Source organism: Fusarium graminearum, chromosome 3, assembly GCF_000240135.3.
Source record: "Fusarium graminearum PH-1 chromosome 3, whole genome shotgun sequence".
In the NCBI taxonomy this organism is placed as follows: domain Eukaryota; kingdom Fungi; phylum Ascomycota; class Sordariomycetes; order Hypocreales; family Nectriaceae; genus Fusarium; species Fusarium graminearum.
Genome location: NC_026476.1, coordinates 3,809,112 through 3,829,434, shown reverse-complemented (window position 1 = coordinate 3,829,434; position 20,323 = coordinate 3,809,112). Strand labels below are relative to the sequence as shown.

Here is a 20,323-nt window from a genome sequence, read left to right as displayed (position 1 = left end):
TATCGACCTACCTCATGGATGATGAATGCATCTTGACATATACTCGTACTTAAATCCCCAGAAGCGCGGAATTCACTCAACCTACTCAACTACCTACTATCTGAGACAACATGAAGAATATTGCGGAAAAACAGAGCTATGATCCAGAATTAAAAGTCCAACTGTTCCTGGATGCCCTAGCGGCTCTCGGTGAAAAACCAGTCGAAGAGGGGAGCCTGATTGCGCGCTTATGCTCCTTACTGATTATCGTTTTTTGGCGACACTATACAAAAGCTGGGTAGCACCAAGGTATCTAAACAAGAAGACAGACCTTCCGCTAGTCTCAGTTTACAAAGAAGCTTTGACCGGTTAAGACTTTGGTCTGATAATTATGGGATATGCGCTGGTGAACAAGACACCAGCTTCAGCAAATCCAGACATTTGAGACGCACCACTACAGAGATTCTGACCAGCATCAGTGATACTGTTCTTGAGAGTATGTTTCTGTTCTCGTTCATGGCACCCCAAGTGTGCCTCATATTTATCTAATTACTAAATGGTGACAGGACTTGAACCAATGACATCTTCGAAGAAAAACGAAGTATCAAATACAGCTGGAGAATCAACAAGAAAGTTGCAAGATATCCTTGAGGCGGCTCATAGCGCTATGGACCATGACGCCAACTCATCAGATAGCGGCTCTGATTACGGCCCTGACAGTTTTATAGAGATCTCGAAAGACCTCGAAACAGATACCATGTGTCTCATGGCACTGGATACACTATTTCAAAGCGTCGAAATGGAACCATTTGTCGAGAAAACAGCTTTTGCAGACGAAGCACAGAGTTGGCTACCACATGATATCTACAAAGACAAGATCCAGACAAGATTTCCACGAGCAGAAAACTCTTTGATTTTGAGACTCTCCAAAACTGCATACCACCGCTATCTCAGGTGCCAAAAAGAACGGCTAAATCAAGCGGCAGAGGTTGGGAATACCGATCCGCCTACACGATCAGAGGGTTCCAGTTCCAAATTTCACGACTCAGGACTCGGAACTTCAGACCCTTCTTCGGCCTCTGTAGCAGAAACAGTCATGTCGTACCATACCGAAGGAGGGAACCCGATTAGAATTCCGCCATTATCAAAAGAAGCAAAAGAGGGCCAGCCTTTTGAGTGTGTTTCTTGTGGTAAACTACTCTCCATCCGTAATAACTCAAAATGGAAGCAGCACCTATACAAAGATCTGCTTCCCTGGCAATGCCTTTACCCAGACTGTTCTTTTACCGCAGTTTTTGAATCCCGCGAGGATTGGGTAGCTCATGTTTTAGATGATCACAAGCTCGGGCCGACTTGGCGTCCGATTATCTGCCCCCTTTGTCTCGAGACAACTGCCCCGGGAATGATCTCTATCACGAAGCATCTTTGTAACCATCTTGAAGAGATATCTTTAGCGGCACTTCCGGTAAATCCAGATCTTGAGTCAGACGCGGAGTCCGAAGGTGATTCGGTGTTTTCTGGATCCCAGGTAGAAAGTATAAGTGAGAAGAACGACACAGCAGATCCTCACACAGATATCCCAGGTAAACCAGTTCTACAACACGCACGTGATTATGTTGAGGAGGTCAAGGTAGCGTTCCTCGACCGCCCTCACGTATATCGACGGTTTCTTGATATTTTGTCCGACTACAATTCAAATGTGTAAGTCCCTTCACACAGACATGATCCTCGGATAAATCTGACGTAGCTTAAGACTCGACTTGAAGAGCGTAGTGCACGAGGTGCGGGATCTTTTTGTAGGTACTAACCATGAGAATTTGAGCTCGATGATGGTCGGTTTCAGCAGGTTCCTGCCATCTGGATTCTTTATCGACAGTGATTTCAATTTACGGTTTCCAGATGATGCAACACCACCAGATGAACTTGATGCTTCCGAGATACGACCAACTGGAGGGGACGCTGTATTGATCGCGTATCTTAAGTATCTTAATAATGGTAGCGATCCCGAGATTGCTCGAGCGGCGGGTGAATCCCTTCCGCCGGATGATGTATCCATCTCGGTGTACACACCGTCTACAGGATCACTAATAGATCAAGATGAAGAATAAAAAGTTGAATTTGCTGAAGCTGTTTCTGTGGAACAGCCGACCAGATGGCCAGGCGACAGGTTCGTTTTCTTGGACAAAGCTATATCTTGTATAAACGGGGCGAGGGTGAGGTTCAAAATTTAGATGGGAACATAACATATTGATATTATAAACAGACAGTTACTATTGTAAGCCTAGTACATACCGTGACTGTGAGTCGGTCAGTAATGATAGATAGTTTCAATGCATAGTCATAACTTTGAACACGAAATATATGGGCCGGTAAACAAGAGCCATATAGCCTATTTTCCATCTATCACCACACTTGTAAGGAATTGATGAGCCACAGGGTGCAAGAGGCTTACGATTAAGCCATATGACGCTATAGATATAGGGGAAAACCAGCAGAGGGTGGCTTTTGCGACAAATCAGCACCTACGGTGAGTTTGGGTTGGGTGGATTGATAGGAAAGGCCATCAGGGTTCTCGCCAACTGGAACCCTTTTATTACTACCTACCTTGAGAGCATCGCTTTCTCAACAAAACCACATTCTCTATCTTGAATAATAACAATAATTTTTATTGATCACATACAGTCGCCGTCGATATACCACCCTGCAATATGGACCAATCTATTGAAGACATCCCCCATTGTCACCATCACCATCACCACCTGCAGTACCATAGTCATCATCATCACCACGGCCCCCTTCAAGATGTACCACGTTCCATGGGACAGCAGAATAAATCACACTACAAGTTTGTTCATATTTAGATACCTTGACTCGCTTCATGTATTGACTTGAGCCTAGCAACGTTCCTCCCGTGATATTTCAGTGGCCTTGGATTGTCGAATTATGCAGTCAAATATCAAAAGAACTTCGACAGAACATAGACTGGATCGGTATCAAACCTCCAGCCTCAAGACCTACAAAGATGCTAGACTATGCCTGTGGTAACGGTGTGGCATCTCGCGTAAGTCCAGGTCCAATGGTTTCGTGCTTATCAAATCAATACTCATCGTATCAGGCACTCGCACCATTCATGTCCACTGTTAGAGGCATGGACATATCACCAGCAATGGCAGAGCAGTACAACAAAATGGCCCTCAAAGCAGGATACACTCCGGCAAAAATGCATGCCTTGCAAGGCGATATCATCGAGCCAGAATTGACACCATGCCCCGAACTCAACACACCGGCATTTTTCAACTTTGATTTAATAGTCATGTGTATGGCCCTCCACCATATTGAAGACCCAGAAGATATGATCTTGCAGCTCTCCAAAAGACTGAGACCAGGTGGACTTTTGCTTATCATTGACTGGGTTTCACATTTGGACAGCACAACTCAGGAAGGCGAGAATTGGAAGATGGACTTTTCGAAATTAAGTGTTAATAGAATGGGGTTCGAAGAAGACGAGGTTAAAAATGCGTACGATAAGGCTGGGCTGGAAGACTGGTCTTGGAAATGGACTTCGACGCCATCTCAGGTACCTAGAGAGATTGGAGGTAAGCAGCAGTTTTTTTTGCTAGGGGGAGAAAGTCTAGTGGTTGAAACATAATATGTCATAAGAACGTTTTGAAATACAATATTCTTTCTTTATTGCTAATACAACTGTTATGTCCTATCATGTTATGAATTTATATATTCTTTTGGCAAGGCTTTATTGTTACACGGGCCTTCTTGTAGTAGGATTGTACAATGGTTCGGTGGTGGATTCCAAAACCAGCCCTGTTGAGTATTCTGGCAAAATCGTCGACTGACATATGATCTGGTGGCCAAGACATAGTAGAGCGAGATGTTGAAGTAGGATTGTGAATTTTGAAATGGGAGCCGTGTGCTGGAAGGGTAAAGCTATTATATAGTTAGAATACTCCCTGAAAATCTCCGTATCAGAATGAAAACCACTTGTCCAGAAGTTTAAAATGAGCAAGAAGCATAGACAGCTGACAGCCCAGTCCTTCTCCATCTCGACGAGGGCTGGTAGATCATCGCGGCCGCAGTGCCAGGCGCCACGGTCGTCGTTATTTCGCGACCATATCACACGATAGATGTCCCCACACCGGCGCTGGTATGCAGGTGATGCCGAAGGTTTCTGCATAATGTCGAGGTTCAGTGCATGCTTGATAAAGATAAGTAGTCGTCGCATGGCGCGGACACTGGGCATAGAACAAGTCTATGCCGGGTGGGAAGGCCCTTTGTGAGCGATATATATATATATGATGTATTCCTTGCTAATATAGATCGCTTATACCTAACCAATATTGAATCCATTTCGTTAAAGGAGTTGAATGATAGCAAGGGATCGGCGATGCAGGCTGCGTTAGGTCTTGCATTGCGCTTTTTTATCGCCTTAAGCCACTCTTTAAGCTGGTTAGGGTTAACCACGTCCAGCAAAGACATAATGGGGCATTTTAAGATAGCGACTATTAAAACCAACTAGAGAATTAATAGACCACTGAACATTCTAACCCTAGAACTTTCACAGTATTGGCCGATGCGCTCCTAAACATGTAGAACGGCATTCTAACTGCGAAGCTTTTAGAGTTATAGCATAAGAGGATATAACCATCCACACTGCGGTAGGTAGAATCTTAGTGAGTTAATAAAACGATCAACTTACTCTTCAGTTCGAAGGCTTTCAAGCCCTCGGATAATAGCCACCATGCCATTAATATCATGCATTTTTAAAGGCTCCTTTTAATAAAATAGACCTTAAGCCGGCTATTGCATGCTAGCTTCAGTTTGACACAACGTATCTCAATTAAAAAATAAGGACACTGTAAAACAGTCGGAGCAATTCGAGGTTATGCTTACTTTGCAAATCACGAATCAAAATGCCTTCCCCTTTTCGGTTAAATAAGAGCCCGCCAAGACAAGGTTGTTGTTAGCTTGTTTACTATGACAAAAATGTCTTGAAGTGCCTTGAAACAGTACATCATCCGCAACAGAAATTTGGCAGGATTCAAGGTACCCCAAGCGCCTGCCTGTTGTGGCTTTTACTTGATCTGTCAAGTCAGACCACAGGTTAGTTGGTTGGGTATGTTGAAGGATCAAATAAGCGAAAGGATCAGTAAAACGCGTAAGCGACAAGACTCTTAACAGGCAACCGCCCCGCCTGTTCAGTCTTCCTTTGTGTTGCCACGTAACAAGGATAACAACACTCTTTCAATGTTATAAACTGGGGCTTTGGCAATTATTGTCTTGTTTGAACCAAAACCTTATTACTTCCACGTACAATCGTCTCACTCCACGTCTTTCTAGACTAACCTACATCCACTATCAAGCATCGCAACGTAACAATCTCTATTCCATTTACGCCATTGGGAACCTGCTGACGTTGTCAAGTCAATATGAGAATCAAGGCTTTTATCACCGCTGCCATGACGGCCATGGTTATCGCCGACCAACATCCCGGCGCCGAAAAGATGTGCGGTCGTCTTGGGCCTATGACGTGGGATCCCAATGACCTCCCTGATGGTGTTGATGTTAGCCAGATCCGCATGTGTGCCGACCATCCTATGGGAGCAGGTAATTACTGGGGCTGGGGCGAATATCTCCCCAGCTGGGTTCCTCGTAACCCCCTGGCTGATATTCAATGGGGACGAACCTACAGGTCAAAGGTGGTGACTTGATACTATATATGCGCATCGTTCATTTGAAACGATGTTTTGGACATGTATACGTAGCGTGTGGTACCAAGAATAAGTTGTATCTACCTGCTTTCAGGCCAGCCATTAGTATCCAGTTGTCAAACTTCTATGAACAGCATCCTCGAGAGTCTCAAGGTTTTCGTCCTTCAATCCAATCTTTTCGTTATCCGTCGTCTCATAAAGTGTCCCACCCTCAGACCAAATTCGTCGAAGTGTATACAAGGTAGAACTGGGATTGCCTTCAGCCCAGCCTTTCTTCTCTGCGTCCCTCAACTCATCAAGAGTGTAGTTCGTGACAGCCCATGGCTCGCCTCCAGTCTGTTTCTCAAGCTCTTTCAAGATCTGTTGCTGTGTCACAACAAAAGACTGAACTTTGAGTGCCTTGTTGAATGATTCGGAAGGGTGACGAAGGGCCGCCACCACAGATTTACCAACACTGCAAAAGGTTAGATATGATGTTACCGAAAAGTGACACGTAGAACTTACTCCGGCATGGTCGTGAATCCAATGTTGCCTTGTCCATTATCAACCAAGACAGCCTTTTTTCCAATATGATCAAACCCCCCTGCTTCAGGGACCCCGGGTGTGAGAGTAAAGTACATGTCAATGTATGGTCCCGTAACCACAAAAGTATATTTGAGGCCATTCGCATTCTCTCGGATGTACTTTCGTACCTTGAGCTTCAGCTGATGTGGCTTTTCGTCGGCGCTCTGAGGGCCATACTCCACATCGGTACCGTACTCAGAAGGGAAGAACCATTTCACAGAGTCGGATTCTGCCGCGATCTTGAAGAGGTTGATTTGCGTCTCGATGACGTTTCTGCCCACGGCACTAACGACAGTGTCGATACCTTTGTATGCTTTCTTGACGTCTTCCTCATTGTTTATATCTCCTGTGATGATCTTGACATTCTTTGACTTGAGCTCTTCAATAAAGTCATGTTTTCTGACAACGGTGTCCTCAGAAGTAAAGATGGTGACTTGGTCGAACGCGGGCTGAGCATTTGCTATCGCATTGGTGATGTACCGGCCGATGGTACCTGTTGCGCCAAAGATAAGGATACTCTTGGGTTGAAAGTCTGCCATTTTGAGTGTCTTGAGTAGGGAACTTATATAAAGTTTGGCGATTCCTTCGAGTTTTATACTTCAAGCCAGGTTTGATTTATAAGCTGAGGCTAAAAGTTGTCGGCCTTTGAAGCCGAGGTGGGGTCATCTATGGACATAGTCTGAAGCACGAGATATTCTGACAGGATGAGCAAATGTTATTCGTACATAGTACATGTTGAATTAAAGCCACGATACCTTTTCATATCAGTTATCTTTTCGAACTGGCAGCTACACAACAAGGACTTTGTGACGTGTCCTGGATATTATGACTCAAAGCCAGCCACACAAATGATCCCCAATCACTTTATTCTCTGGAACAGAACTCTAATACTCTCCTTGTAGAGTCGGACTTCTTCAAAATATACGCAGTAACAGGACAACGTCATAATTAGTAGCACGAAAAATAGATGCTATTCGTCCATAGACTGCCAAAGACTGAGACTCAGAGCCTTGCTTCCATTGTAACTATGTCGAAGATTCTACGCCAAGAATATTTGTTCTATCTCAAGTCTCTAAACCGAAGCCTAAGCCTTATCATTTCACTCAAAACAAAATAAAATAAAAATAAAAAATAAAACTCAACAATAAAGATACAACTAGATCAAAAACGCAAAGTATCAGATTGATGTTTTCTCAGTGACTAACTTTCCCACCCAAACACATCAACTCTGGGTATATAAAGAAGGTAGACCTCCCAACACCAGTTTCAGTTGCTTATCATCAAATCAAATACTCTTGTCATCTTCCATCACCATTCTTCAATCTTTGAGGTATTCTTGATACACTTCATCAGAAACAATGTCTCACCGTCGTCAGCGTTTAATAGAACAACGTCTGACAGATCTGCGAGATCGCATAGACCGCGCAGATCCCGAAGATGTCACAAGCCTCACAGACCTCCTAGAACTGTTGGGAGATGCACCTCCCAGGATTGTGGAAACAGCACCCACCTCCCCGGCTCGAGACATACCTTCCACCCCCATATCTAGAGAACCCTCAGACTTTCAGATCAGAGATGCACCTCACAGAATTATGGATATAGCTCCCACCTCCCCAGTTCGAGACACACCTCTCATGTCCAGATCTAGAGGATCCTTAGACTTTGGGACCGGAGAAATGCTTTGCTTCCATAACAGTGCCCTCTGCAAAGATATGACACAGGCCCTCCATAATCTTCTAGCCAAGGAAAGAAGAGGCCGCGCACCACAACAGTACTCAATACTCCAGCGCTACCACGTCGTCAAGATAGAAAGCAGGACGCCCAGTCTCGGACATAGCATGCGATGGGAGAACTGCGACCGGACACCGGGTGTTGGATCATGTCATGACGATCTCCGGTGCTTCAACCCAAACGAGTGCGCGGTCAACTACGTGAACCGCTTCTGTCTCGACCGGGATGTCTTCCGCCGGTACAACATCGAATGCGAACAGGCCAACAGGGTCTTTAACGTGTACAAAAGTCAACTTCCTCCTAGATATGCCCAGGGATGTTCCAACGCGGTTACAAACATGTTCTGTAGCTTATTCATTGATAGCCACGACATTGACGACGTTGACGACTGGGACCCAAGGGTTCACGGAGTTCTGTCCTGTAATTACCTTGACAGTTACCAAAAGTTCGCCAATGATTTCTATTTTGAGATTATGGCTACTAGGGCAAGAGGAAACATGAGAGAGTTCCATGCTGGAAGATGGTGCTGATCGTTTCTCTAACCAGGATATGTCTTGTCTTTACCAGGGTGCACAGTTTGGAAATTTAAGTCGTTTATCTTGCGCAGGATTGCATATATATTATACCCACAATTTGTTTTGTTATTTTAGTCTATTATTCTATCAACTTCATTTCGCAGCATCACTCGATCCAAACGCTTTACAACGAATGTCCCTCAACCCGTAAAACAATCCGCAAGTGCTTGAATCCCAGCTTCTCCTCCTTGTGGCAAGCCAACAAGTTCGCCGTCTTGAGCACATTCTTGATCTGTCGTCCGTTCAGGTCCAGCCCGGCCAGAGCCTTGATCTCCTCCTCTGTGATAGTATGCGCCGAGTCACCTTCGGCAGTAGCTTGCAAGGTGATGGCACGGCTCAAGAATCCTCGCCAGACAGACTCACGTGCTGAGGCGTCGAGGGCGGGATACTCGAGCGACATGTGGATTCGGCTGTGGAAAGCTTGGTCCATGTCCTTGACACGGTTGGTTGTGAGGAAGAGAATTCCCTCGTAGTATTCCAGCGTGCGGAGGAAGATGGACACGATGCGGTTACGCTCAATGTCGTGTGCTGATCGAGCCTCGAGGAAGACATCACACTCGTCGAGAAGGAGGACAGCATTCCAGTTGGCCACCATCTCGAGAATGCGATTAAGGTTCTCCTCGATATCGTACGCGTCACTGCCTAGATCACCTGCGCTCATGATGTACAGAGGAACCTTCATCTCCTCCGCCACCGACTCGGCAGTCAGTGTCTTGCCGATACCGGGGCCACCCGACAGAAGCATGATGATGCCCTTGCCCTTGCCAGAGATAATGTCATCAAATACGTTCTTGAACTTGACCTGGCTCTGGGCGAAAGCGAGGATAAGCTCCTTCTGATCCTCGGGAAGAACAAGAGAGTCGAAAGCCTGGTCGTTGAACTTGACGTCTGTCACGTCATCGATGTAGAACTCCATCCATCGCTTGTTCTTGAGGGCATAGCCTCGCACAATGGGAGATGTCATGATGAGCTGCTCCTCTGTCAAGGCCAAACGGGAGCTGGCGTCAACATCAGGCTTCACTGCGTCAGAGCCGTACTCCGAGTAGTTATCACCGCCTTCATCATCGCTGTCCGCAGCGTTTTCCGCAACCTCCTGTTCGTTCCAGAGGTAGTTCATCCAGATCATATGATCAGGGTTCAGCTTCTCCCAGTTGGCTCCATCAATCACGATACGGGAGTTGACGTTCTCCTGGCGAGACTTGGTAGAGGACACATGCCAGATGGCAGTGCCGCTGTAGGCCTTGTAGTGATAGCCCGCAAGACTCTCGAACTTGCGACCACGCTGGAGAAGGAGCTCACGAGCGGCTTCAGGCTTGGGGTGATACTCGAGGGGGTAGCAGGCAAGGTTGGAGAATGGGACTGTGCCGGTAAAGTCTCTGATCTGCATGTTCACGTCTGCCCAGCCCATGCTCTTTCCATCCCAGTCGATGCCTTTGCAGCTCATACTGTACACCAAACCGCATTGCGTCTTGACATAGTTTCCTGAGTCAAAGCGAGCAGCGACAGGCTTTCCTCGGACGCTACCCCATACTGTGCAACCAGGGGAGAAGAGTGCCCAAGCGTGCTCGAATGCGACAGCGCGGTTCTTGAAGTAATCCTTCCTGAGCTGGATAATCTCACCCAGCTCCTCCTCCAAGATCTTGTGCAACAGCGTAACGTGCTCCCGAGTAATGTCGTCCCAGCTAGCGTCATCATTTGCCTCTGTAAATCGCTCCCAGCGATGAACAAAGCAGTGGAAAGGGGCTGAAAACTTGAGACGGGTGACGTCGGTGATGATACCGGGGTAGTCATCAAAGACCTTTCCGAGCGCACGCTTAAGGTAAGGGGACTGAACAACGATACTGTCGATGTCAAGGGGCTTGTTGGAGTCGGCCTCCTTGGGCTTCACCTTGCGAATGATGACTGCGTATTTTTGGGTTTCTTCATTCTCTGCTGCCTCTTCGAGGTCGTCTGGGTACTTGTCTGTCCATGAACGGGAGCCGTTCTTGTCGAATTTGGCGTAGAGGTCTTTGCTTTCTGTGAGGAGACCGACGATGATCTTTTCTTTCTTTTCTTCTTCGGGTTCTGGCTTGGAATCTGTCTTGGACTCTTCCGTCTTGGACTCTTCAGTCTTTGTCTCCTCAGTCTTGATTTCTTCTGTCTTTGTGTCTTGGGGCTTTGTCTCTGATGTTGTTTCCTCCTTCTGAGGCTCTGTATCTGTGGGTGTCACAATGACAGCGGATTCATCTCCGCTGCTCTTGCTTGAGTCCATTGTGTCGACAGTCATTGTGGCTCGTATCACAGTGTCTTGATCAGACTAAGGGTGTATGGTAGAAGGAGGTGGAGTGAGGATGAATGATTGTAGAGATGGATGATAAGATGGATGATGAGATGGATGGTAATATGATGATGGTGATAATTAATGGACATATGTCCTCACCCTCTATATAGTCTCTTGTTCACCATGAAAAGGCCTCCAGGCTCCCATCTACAGCTGTAGGCTGACGGCTGCAGGCTGACGGCATGTTACTCACTCGGAACTGCCCCGCTGGACCCGCATTAGATATCAAGTCTAGCAGTGATTTATTACAATATATCAAGAAATAATTTTGTTATTATTCTGATAGGCTGAATCAATTCTTCGGCAGCCATATGAAGCAATCCTGACAGACATTCCAGGCTGCACTGCCCACTAAGAACCCTAGACTCCAGGCACAACAGGTAGAGACCCATAGGGCTTAGTTTCGGTTGCAGGCATAGGTCGAGTTTCAACACTGCCTCGATAAGCAGAGGCCTCAATCGATAGGGGATTAGCGCTGATCGTTGGGGCTTCTTTGTCCTGTAGGAATGTGAACCTGGGAACTTATGGCCGAAAGAGTCATCCGGAAGGTTGGTTCCACTACAGATCTTAAACATAAGCGGGTTAGGCGGGGTACTCCGCTGTAAAGTCCAGTAAGATCAGGAATGTCGTCCAAGGCATATCTTCAACTATTCACGGTCAAGATGAAATGTAATAGTTACAGTAGTATTGCAGTGAACAGTGCACAACAGGCAACTACAAGTTTCCCCCAGCAAGAATCCTTTCTGCTGCCTGCTTCGTAGCTTCCTGCGCCAATAAAAACAAGCTTGGCCCAACGCTGATCCTCGCGACACCGATATTGGCCAGATCCTTCGTCGACAGCGCGTCTTCTGTCTTGTGCGCCAACTTGACCGCGACTCTTCCATCAAGCTCCTTGACCAAAGTCTCAACCCAGGGCGTCCTCAGCCCTCGTCCCGACCCGCCCCAGTAAAAGACGGTTGTGGCGCCCGCCTCGAGGTATGCCTTGCCACGTGCGACGGCCTCCTTGATGACTTCTGCCTCTGAAAGGCCTAGGTCGATGTGGAACATGTCGCATCGGGCGTTGAGTACAAAGTCTGCGCAGCCTGCTTCAGCTGCAGTTTGTAAGACTGTCTTGAGGCGTGAAACTTGTTCATCGATAGAATAAAAACTGTTGTCTTCGGGTCTAACGTCCTCGATGTTTGCGCCCACAACACCGGCTTCAACAGCTCTCTTGATGACAGACACAATCTGTGAGCCGTAACCATCTTGTAAGTCGGCCGATAGCGGAATACCAGCTTCCTTGGCAAGCGGGCCAATCTTGGCAATTGCTTCGAGGTTCTGCTCTAGAGTGAGCTCCTCATCTTGAACGCCGTATGTCGCAGCAACAGCCCAAGATGCTGTAGCAAGTGCTTTGACAGGCTTGGATGTCGCTGTGTTGAGAGACTTGACTGTGTTGAATGAAGCTACATCCCATACATTGGGGAAGATGATGGGTGCGGATGGCTTGTGAAGAGCCTTGAGCTGTTTGGCGAGATGGTTGGACATTGCGAATAATTGACGTCGCATTATAAACTTGAATGATTAAGAGTCTTTGAGTCAATTCATCCAAGATTTGAAGACTACTTATATTTATAAGAAAATACTAAAGAGTCATAAGCCATTGGTATCCGCATGTCAATACCAAGTGTTGCTTTCGATGTAAAGGGCGCGCGGGGCTGAACTGAACTGAACTGAACGGTAACGGAAGGCGGATGGGCGGATGCTACTAAGATGGACAGCAAGATAAACAATGAGTTGCCATTTGTCCACCAACAATTCATGGCTTGCAGCCACAAATTATACAGTCTCAGTTAGTTTTGTCCCTGATATTGCCTTATATAAACGCTCTACTCTCACAACACCTTCTTCACCTCACCACAGTACCTACGTTGGCCATACTCAATTGACTCATCGAATCGAATCTATCACAAAATGATCGACCAGGGTAGTCTACTTAGCTTCCCACTTGGGACTCGCCTGTGGAGTTGCGGCGTCTTGTCATTCAATGCAAAATTGCACTTGAGCATATGGTCTTTCGTGTGTCGTGCCATGACTATTTAGCCGTATAAAATCTTCAACGAATTTAGAGGTTCTCTACAGATCTTCACTGACAAAGTCAATTCTGTATCACCAAAATGCATCTCCAACTACGACCAGCCGTCCCAGAGGACATCCCAGGCATGTGCAGGGTTTACTACTCAGCCTTTAGTGACACCATCATCGGAAGTCGTGTCTTTAACGCCAACAAACAAGCCTCTGAGCAATTCTTCCTCAAAGGTTTTACAGACGAAATAGCGGATCCTACCTGCGAAGTCCTCGTCGTCACCCACAAGACATCACCGGACTCAAAAGATGAGCAAGTAGTCGCCCTGGCAAAGTGGAATCTCCCCGGCGCGCCGATCCAAGACGTCCCACCCGCCGAGGCATGGCCCGCTGCAGGTGATCTGGCCGTTGAATTCTTTGGCAAAATGACAGAAGGGCGCCGCAGATTTATTGGTGACAGACTTCACTACCACCTCGAACTCGTCTGCGTCCACGAGGATTGGCAGGGCAAGGGTGCAGCAAGTCTGCTGCTACGCTGGGGCGCCGAGCGTGCCGACGCTGAGAGTCTGCCGTGCTTCCTCGAAGCTACACCAAAGGGAGCGCCGATATACGAAAAGTACGGGTTCAAGAGAAAGGCCGATGAAGTGTTTGAGTGGTCGTTTGGAAGGGCTGTGGAGACGTACATGGAGCGTGATGCAAAGGTAGAGAAACGGACCATGACGCGGTCCAGGACCAAGGAACTGGCTTAGGAGGGACGGACTGTTGATCACTGCGACCTTAGTTTTACATACATACACAGGTAGTCGCTGTGTCACAGATGTCTACCTTTCATACTACATACCTTGTATCTAGATGATGAGTCGCAACATCCAACACTTGACTCTTTCAAAACACTACACGGCGAAATATGATACAAAATGTGCACCTGCGAATGGGTCCGTTTTGCCTGCGGCCATGAAGAGAAGCGCCGCTACATCTCCTGCACAACCCTCTCCGAAATTAAAAACAGCTCCGAATGTTCCTGCGGAAGCGTCAACTTTACAGTTATCGGATCACTGAGACCATGTGAAAAGGCCGAATGCACTTATATCGAGTGCATGCTCGAAGGATGGGCTTGCTGCAAGTGCAAGAAGGGCCCAAACGAGGGACATGTATGCAAGCAGGATGTTAAGCCATGGCGATGGGAATATGTTGGATGCGGGCATGGTTATTGCACAAATTGCACGCCATGGAGGGATAGAGAGAGGACCAAGGGCGTCCAACGACAGAAGACTACTCATGAAGGACCTGCGAGAAAAAGGTCCACGAAAATTCGGAGAAGCTGGGATGTTATTGCCGGGAGGAGTTAGGGAATTTGACGACTTGTGATATTGTCTCTATGGTTATTTCGCAGAGAGTCAAGGCATTCAGTGACTTTACTTACTTCCAAGTACGACTCTATGGTAGCAGGGTAGACAGACGGAGTTTCGATAAAACCCACTCGGCCGAGAAACAGCTAAATCTAAACATGAACCTGACGATCATTCCCTTTATGTTACATACAAAACGACGTCAACACTCGATCAATCCAGGAATAGAAATGCCAAGGAAATGGGACAGAAAAGAAAGAAAGAAAAGATCGGAATCTCCGGAACCTCCATAAAAACAAGCCTCGGCTGATGAGGTCAGCATGAAGTAGAAACATTTTGTGGCTTCTTTTTTTTCTTCTCTGTTATGACGTCGTGACGATCCCTCTTTTTTTTTCTCGTCCCTTTCGCAATAAGGCAATTGTGCACAAGACAAAAGGTTGCTCGGTCACGGAATGGGAATAGACTGCTACAAGCAAACAAGCAACATCTTGTGTCGCGTGACTTGCCCCTTTATTTTCAATGATGCTGACGATGCAAGTTTCATTGTCTTTTTTTCTTTTCTTTCTTGATTCCATCTTAAATTGTTTTGTCCCCCCTGGTCTTTATCAATTGTAGTCTGCCTTTTGACATAGGCCTTCACATGTGAAATCATTGTTATTTTAGCGTCAGCAAAACGTCACCAAACGTCCCAGAACATCAATCATACCATTCAATTATTCAATCATCCATCCACCACAATAATAGTTACTACCTACACACATAAACGCCGTCGGGTATTTGTGTTACCTCACTTGCATACTAGGCACACATAAGCGATATCCTTCCACTTTCTTTGCACTGAATTCTCTTGTCAATACTTTTCTTTGTCTTCTCATCCTGCGACAACCGTACTCTTCTCCCCCATTACCTGCGTCTCGTCGCACTCACTCTTTGCCATGAGCGCCTCCAAAATGTCGTACCTTTCGCGCCTAAGCCCGATCCCAGCCTTCCCCGAATACACGGGCCCTTACAAAGTCGGCACCGTTGATGTCGAGATCCCCATTTCCGAACTCGAAGCCCCCAGCGCCGCCCCCGAGGGTTCCGACAAGATTCAAACCGTCCAGTATCGCATGTTCTACCCAGCCGTGCCCGAATCGAACGAGAAGCGTATCAGCTGGTTGCCGAACCCTCAGCGACAGCATTTGGTCGCCTATACCAAATTCCTGGGTCTTGGTCCCATGCTGTCCGAGTTTCTCTCGTAAGTGTCCTTTCCGCCAAGCTGTAATATTACGCTGACGTATCCTGCAGCTTTCTCCCACGACATCTCCATTACACTACGATTCCAGCCCACAAGAATGCGAAGCTCCTCGAATCTTCGACTGAAAACAAGCGATGGCCGACGATGATCTTCTCTCACGGTCTGGGAGGCTGCCGTAACTCCTACTCATACATCGCCGGCTCTCTCGCCTCTCATGGCATCGTCGTAATCTGCCCCGAGCACCGCGATGGCAGCGCTGTTGCCAGTTTCATCCGCGTACCCGAGAAGCAAAACGAAACAATCACATCCAACAACCGAATTCTAGTTCATTACGAAAAGATCTCGCACGATGTCAGCCCTGAGGTCTACCAGGCCCGTGAAGCCCAACTCCGAATTCGATGCTGGGAGCTTGGTCTTATTCACCAGGCTATGATCTCTGTTGACCGTGGAAACAAATTGACCAACCTGAATCGATCCACGCCCAGCCTTGATCAATTTGTCGGCCAATCCAACATTCACGAGCCTGGCAGCATTATCTTTGCCGGGCACAGCTTCGGAGCAGCCACTGTTACGCAACTTATGAAGAGCACGTATTACGCTGGTGTTCCTGAAGTTGATGCTATCGAAAAGTCCATCTTCTCTCCTGCTGAAGGCAGCGACATTAAGAAGCAGATTACCGAGAAGACTCTCACTATGCTACTGGACATGTGGTGCATGCCATTGATGGCTCCCAACTCCAAGCCTCTCTTCGATCTACCTCTGCCTGTCTATGCCGACAAGCCTACTGCCCCCGGTGGCAAGGCCATCTTGGCAGTTGAATCCGAACATTTCTTCAAGTGGAGAGATCACCTCAATCTCAAGGCTCGCATTCTGAGTCCTGATCCCACTGCCCAGGTCGTGGCTCCTCAGCTGTTCGAGAGACCCAGCGGAATCAAGATGTCGGAGCCAAACTTCTTCTACGTCATCAACTCTGCTCATCTGAACCAGTCCGACTTTGGAATCTTGTTCCCGTGGTTGACCCAGAAGATCTTCAAGGCAGAGCAGCCTGAACGAGCACTGCGTCTCAACCTCCGCGCACAGCTCCAAATGCTCCGTGAGAACAACGTTCCTGTCGGTCGTACTTTTGAGGGAGACCTCGTGGACGGAACATCTTTCGATAAGCTCGAAAAGTTCAACCAGGAAAAGGGTGATCTATGCAAGGACGGTATCAACGATGACCAGGCCATCTTTAATAAGAGCGGTAACAACCCTGTCGGTTTCTGGCGATGGATCGACATCATTGGCCTCGGCGACACTAGCGATAAAAAGACGACCGAGAAGAAGGTTGAAGAAGGCGAAGAGGGGATGAAGGGCGAACTTGACCCCAGTGATGAAGTGCCTAGAGCACCACCCAGCATCACCCGAACCATGAGCGCTACCGCGGCATGAAAAGCGAGCAAAAATGATTTTACGAACGATTGACATTTGGGTACGACTGCTAGTTTGAGATACCTCTTTTGGCGCAAGGAAAAGCAGATTTGTTTTAGCAACCTCTTTGAGAATACCACGGATAGATAGATTTCCTCGGTTCACAGGAATAGAACCTGATTTAGCTAATCCTTCTTTGCATGTCCCATCTCGATCACTAGTGTTGATCCATTGTTCTGCCATATTCCTCCTGTACCGCCAAACACACATCGCGAAGATACAGGTTTCCACATGTATCCCGTCACTTCCTCCAATGCAACACTAACATCTCCTCTCGGGGCGCACGCGACCGTTCGACATGTCCCCTCGGTAACGGAACGGCATTGGCCGCCGGGGATGTTGATTTGACGTTGTTCATCGACGAGGTCGAACCATTCGGCAATGGCAGCAGGACAAGCGACTCTGTCCGGGCCGGGTTTCTGCTCCTTGTTAGCTGACGAAAACATTATTTGAGACAAATTGAGGAGGGTTCTTGCAGTGGTGCAGGCGAGTGTCTCGAGTACGTCCTCAGCAGGAGCTTTCAGATATTTCAACGGGTCGAATCCCGTTTCGTCGGAGAAGGAGTACCATGGGAATTGGTCTATGATGGCGTCTGGTTCGGTATTGCGGTTTTTAGTGACTTCTTTTGCGAGGCAGAGAGATGCAATGCTGATAAGGGTTGTTGTGAATAGCATCGTGTTCCGTTTTCGGTTGCGATGGTGGGTGTCTTAGACAATGGTAGAAAGATACGTTGCGTCAATTCACTTGACGGCATTCGTTGATTGATGATGGCAATATGGTGAATGCAAATGTACCAACAATCCTGCTAGACAAACTTCGTTTAATGGAATACGGCCGTCGCTTCTTATATTAACAAACTCACACCCTTCCCGCGGCATGTACTGCCGAGACTCTGGTCGCTGAGGAAACACAAAGTAAGTCTAGTCTGTTCGCCTATCCTTCGCCAGATGAAGCATGGCAAACGTCGCACTTGGTGTCGTGGTGAGCTCGGATTCCGGATGCGGACGTGGGACAAACTTGTGTCGGCAAGTTCTTGACCAAAGCTTGGATCCTGGACTAGTACAACAAGGAGCACCTCTCGTGCATCACGAGACTGTCTTTTCTTCTATTTCCAGTTACTAATCTCTTGATGAAGAAATTTTATAACCTTAAAACCCAAGTGCTCCCCTCAGCTGTGTACGACGAGACTGATTGGCTCAGCAATGATGTATGAGAAGCGGCCAAGGTAGAGGCTCATTGTCACAAATCTACCTTTATGAAGAGTATTAGTGTAATTATATTTTATTAGAGGTATGTCTATGGAAGGGCATGCTAATAGAAAGAAAATACAATATCTTAAAAGACTGGTTGAGGAGTTCGAGAGATTTATCCAATACATGATCCATGGTCCAGCTCTTTTCCCACCACCTGATCACGGAGACATATTCTTAGTCTGATTGCTCCTCCGTCTTGCCCTTTGTCCATAATCCCTTGAATGCAATGCATCTCGGTTCAAGCAGATGCGTGTTCAAAACCCCCAAAGCCTTCTCTGGCTTCTCATCAGAATCAGGACTCACGCCGCCCCCAAAGACACCAATCTTGGGAATCTGTCCCCATCCTGGTCCATTCTCGGGATCCCTAACAAACTTGCCCCAAGCCTGCTGCATCTCCCTACTCAACTCATGCTGGAACTCCGTAGCACCCTTCTCGGGATATGTACCGAAGAGAGTTGTAATTTCAGAAGAGTGGTAAGCACCACTGTCCTTGAATATCTCCGTGTTTGCAAAGCTGGCATTGTACAAGAATCTCCATGTCTTGATGCCTGTTTCAGCAAAGTCCTCTGCAACATAGCGGATCGGACACTGCATGCCGAGTTCGGTTGCGATCCTCACAACTTGGTCGAAGTCATTGTTTATACCGGGAGATCCGATGGGGTAGAAGATTTTAAGAATCGAGACTTGGGCTGAAGTGACATCTGGCATCCAAGCTCGAAGGGCCTGTTCGATCGTAATGTTCATAAAATCTTCCAATCGTGCCTCATCAGCGGTTGAGCCCAGCATGACAGGAACACGTGCCATGATGGTATTCTTGTCGCTGGACTTGAGGCGGATATCGCGGGGGAAGTTTGCAAGAGTTGTCCCATTATCACTGATGGGTTGAAAATCAAGCTCAGCTCTCTCGATGATATCCTTGAGTTCTGTAGCGGGAACTTCACGCATACACTCAAGCACCTTTTCAAAATCGTCACTATCACAGTTTGCCGATTTCGTAGCAATGTCCCAAGAACCGCTGGGTGTTACGTTGGTGTTGGCTGTACCGGACTGAAGTATAGCTGCGCGAAAAGGTAGAGGATCAGGAGGAGCAGTGATGAGATCCTCAACACTTCCTGCGCCGGCACTTTCTCCAAAGATGGTGACTTTTTCGGGGTCTCCTCCAAAGGCTTCGATGTTATCTTGGACCCATTGCAGGGCCAGTCGTTGGTCTAGGAAGCTGATGAGAAGTTAGCAATAAGTCCACTATTGTTCGATATTAACACTTACCCAACATTCCATTCTCCTTCAGGCAAATCGTAGGTTGCAGGGAAACCAAAAATGTTGGTTCTGTAGTTGATTGTGACTACTACAATATCCTCATATCCCGCCATTTTGGATCCTTCGTAGTAAGGCAGCGATCCAGAACCATGGCTGAAGCTGCCACCGTGAATCCAAAATGCAACGGGCTTTGAACCAGTCTTCGCACCAGCGGGTGTATAAATGTTGAGATTCAAACAATCTTCATCAGTACCCGCTGGGGGACCAGGTGTAGCGAAAGTCTTGATAGTTCGATTGCGTTTCTCCTCTGGGTAGTTGAATTTCATGAAACATGATGGCTTATACTCAGAAGCATCATAGGGAGTGTCCCATTCTTTGGCTGGCTTGGGTGGACTGAAACGAACGGGCTTTTCACCAAAGGGAATACCGAGGAACTGGTTGACAATGGTTTTGGAGTCGGGAATGGAAGTTGTGGTGCCGACTACCACGCCATTATCAATAGTTGCTGTTGGATTGTTGGATGTTTGTGAACGAGGAAGAGCAAGTGATGTTCCCGCAAAGAGCGCGGTAGTCAGAAGTTTGAGTGAAGCCATGATGACTGAGAATGATATCGAAACAAAGCTGAATGGAAGACAGGACATGAGGCTCGTTATATAGAATATCCCAAGCCTCGACCACATCGTCAACAGCCTGACAGCTTACCTTACACTCATTCCGCAGTGGGTATAAGCCAGCATCATACCTTGGCTTGGCATCTTTAGCGGAGGAGCAAGGCTGTGTCGTTGAGCTTGACATCACGAACAGCGA

The 20,323-nt window shown here is 47.3% G+C and overlaps 10 protein-coding genes across 10 annotated transcripts; 5 read left to right on the top strand and 5 right to left on the bottom strand.

The window, feature by feature from the left end:
• Positions 1-110: 110 nt before the first annotated feature.
• On the top strand, positions 111-3,756 carry FGSG_05944 (uncharacterized protein; the record flags this gene model as incomplete). The annotated part of the gene is made up of 11 exons (XM_011326252.1): positions 111-277; positions 309-475; positions 546-1,680; positions 1,727-2,027; positions 2,071-2,146; positions 2,243-2,254; positions 2,472-2,506; positions 2,662-2,824; positions 2,961-3,040; positions 3,095-3,575; positions 3,728-3,756. The coding sequence occupies 11 exons, from the start codon at positions 111-113 to the stop codon at positions 3,754-3,756; spliced, it is 2,646 nt and encodes an 881-aa protein (XP_011324554.1).
• Positions 3,757-5,174: 1,418 nt separating this feature from the next.
• On the top strand, positions 5,175-5,847 carry FGSG_05943 (uncharacterized protein). Its single transcript, XM_011326251.1, has 2 exons — positions 5,175-5,363; positions 5,416-5,847. Exon 2 carries the CDS (start codon positions 5,421-5,423, stop codon positions 5,700-5,702), a length of 282 nt encoding a protein of 93 aa, XP_011324553.1. The 5' UTR covers positions 5,175-5,363; positions 5,416-5,420; the 3' UTR covers positions 5,703-5,847.
• On the bottom strand, positions 5,805-6,805 carry FGSG_05942 (uncharacterized protein; the record flags this gene model as incomplete). The annotated part of the gene is made up of 2 exons (XM_011326250.1): positions 5,805-6,156; positions 6,207-6,805. 2 exons carry the CDS (start codon positions 6,803-6,805, stop codon positions 5,805-5,807), a joined length of 951 nt encoding a protein of 316 aa, XP_011324552.1.
• An 819-nt stretch (positions 6,806-7,624) lies between these two features.
• FGSG_05941 (uncharacterized protein) lies at positions 7,625-8,527 on the top strand (the record flags this gene model as incomplete). Its single annotated transcript, XM_011326249.1, has 1 exon — positions 7,625-8,527. The coding sequence occupies one exon, from the start codon at positions 7,625-7,627 to the stop codon at positions 8,525-8,527; it is 903 nt and encodes a 300-aa protein (XP_011324551.1).
• A 169-nt stretch (positions 8,528-8,696) lies between these two features.
• On the bottom strand, positions 8,697-10,838 carry FGSG_05940 (uncharacterized protein; the record flags this gene model as incomplete). The annotated part of the gene is made up of 1 exon (XM_011326248.1): positions 8,697-10,838. The coding sequence occupies one exon, from the start codon at positions 10,836-10,838 to the stop codon at positions 8,697-8,699; it is 2,142 nt and encodes a 713-aa protein (XP_011324550.1).
• A 768-nt stretch (positions 10,839-11,606) lies between these two features.
• Positions 11,607-12,416, bottom strand: FGSG_05939 (uncharacterized protein; the record flags this gene model as incomplete). The annotated part of the gene is made up of 1 exon (XM_011326247.1): positions 11,607-12,416. One exon carries the CDS (start codon positions 12,414-12,416, stop codon positions 11,607-11,609), a length of 810 nt encoding a protein of 269 aa, XP_011324549.1.
• A 629-nt stretch (positions 12,417-13,045) lies between these two features.
• Positions 13,046-13,702, top strand: FGSG_05938 (uncharacterized protein; the record flags this gene model as incomplete). The annotated part of the gene is made up of 1 exon (XM_011326246.1): positions 13,046-13,702. The coding sequence occupies one exon, from the start codon at positions 13,046-13,048 to the stop codon at positions 13,700-13,702; it is 657 nt and encodes a 218-aa protein (XP_011324548.1).
• Positions 13,703-15,127: 1,425 nt separating this feature from the next.
• FGSG_05937 (uncharacterized protein) lies at positions 15,128-17,140 on the top strand. Its single transcript, XM_011326245.1, has 2 exons — positions 15,128-15,539; positions 15,590-17,140. The coding sequence occupies exons 1-2, from the start codon at positions 15,238-15,240 to the stop codon at positions 16,965-16,967; spliced, it is 1,680 nt and encodes a 559-aa protein (XP_011324547.1). The 5' UTR covers positions 15,128-15,237; the 3' UTR covers positions 16,968-17,140.
• Positions 17,132-17,680, bottom strand: FGSG_05936 (uncharacterized protein; the record flags this gene model as incomplete). Its single annotated transcript, XM_011326244.1, has 1 exon — positions 17,132-17,680. One exon carries the CDS (start codon positions 17,678-17,680, stop codon positions 17,132-17,134), a length of 549 nt encoding a protein of 182 aa, XP_011324546.1.
• Positions 17,681-18,433: 753 nt separating this feature from the next.
• On the bottom strand, positions 18,434-20,109 carry FGSG_05935 (uncharacterized protein; the record flags this gene model as incomplete). The annotated part of the gene is made up of 2 exons (XM_011326243.1): positions 18,434-19,475; positions 19,526-20,109. 2 exons carry the CDS (start codon positions 20,107-20,109, stop codon positions 18,434-18,436), a joined length of 1,626 nt encoding a protein of 541 aa, XP_011324545.1.
• Between the last annotated feature and the right edge of the window lie 214 nt (positions 20,110-20,323).

Coding starts and splice junctions, on each gene's coding strand:
- FGSG_05943 (XM_011326251.1), top strand. CDS start 5,421: ATGAGAATCAAGGCTTTTATCACCGCTGCCATGACGGCCATGGTTATC.
- FGSG_05937 (XM_011326245.1), top strand. CDS start 15,238: ATGAGCGCCTCCAAAATGTCGTACCTTTCGCGCCTAAGCCCGATCCCA. Junction 15,540..15,589: donor ATGCTGTCCGAGTTTCTCTC/GTAAGTGTCCTT, acceptor CGTATCCTGCAG/CTTTCTCCCACGACATCTCC.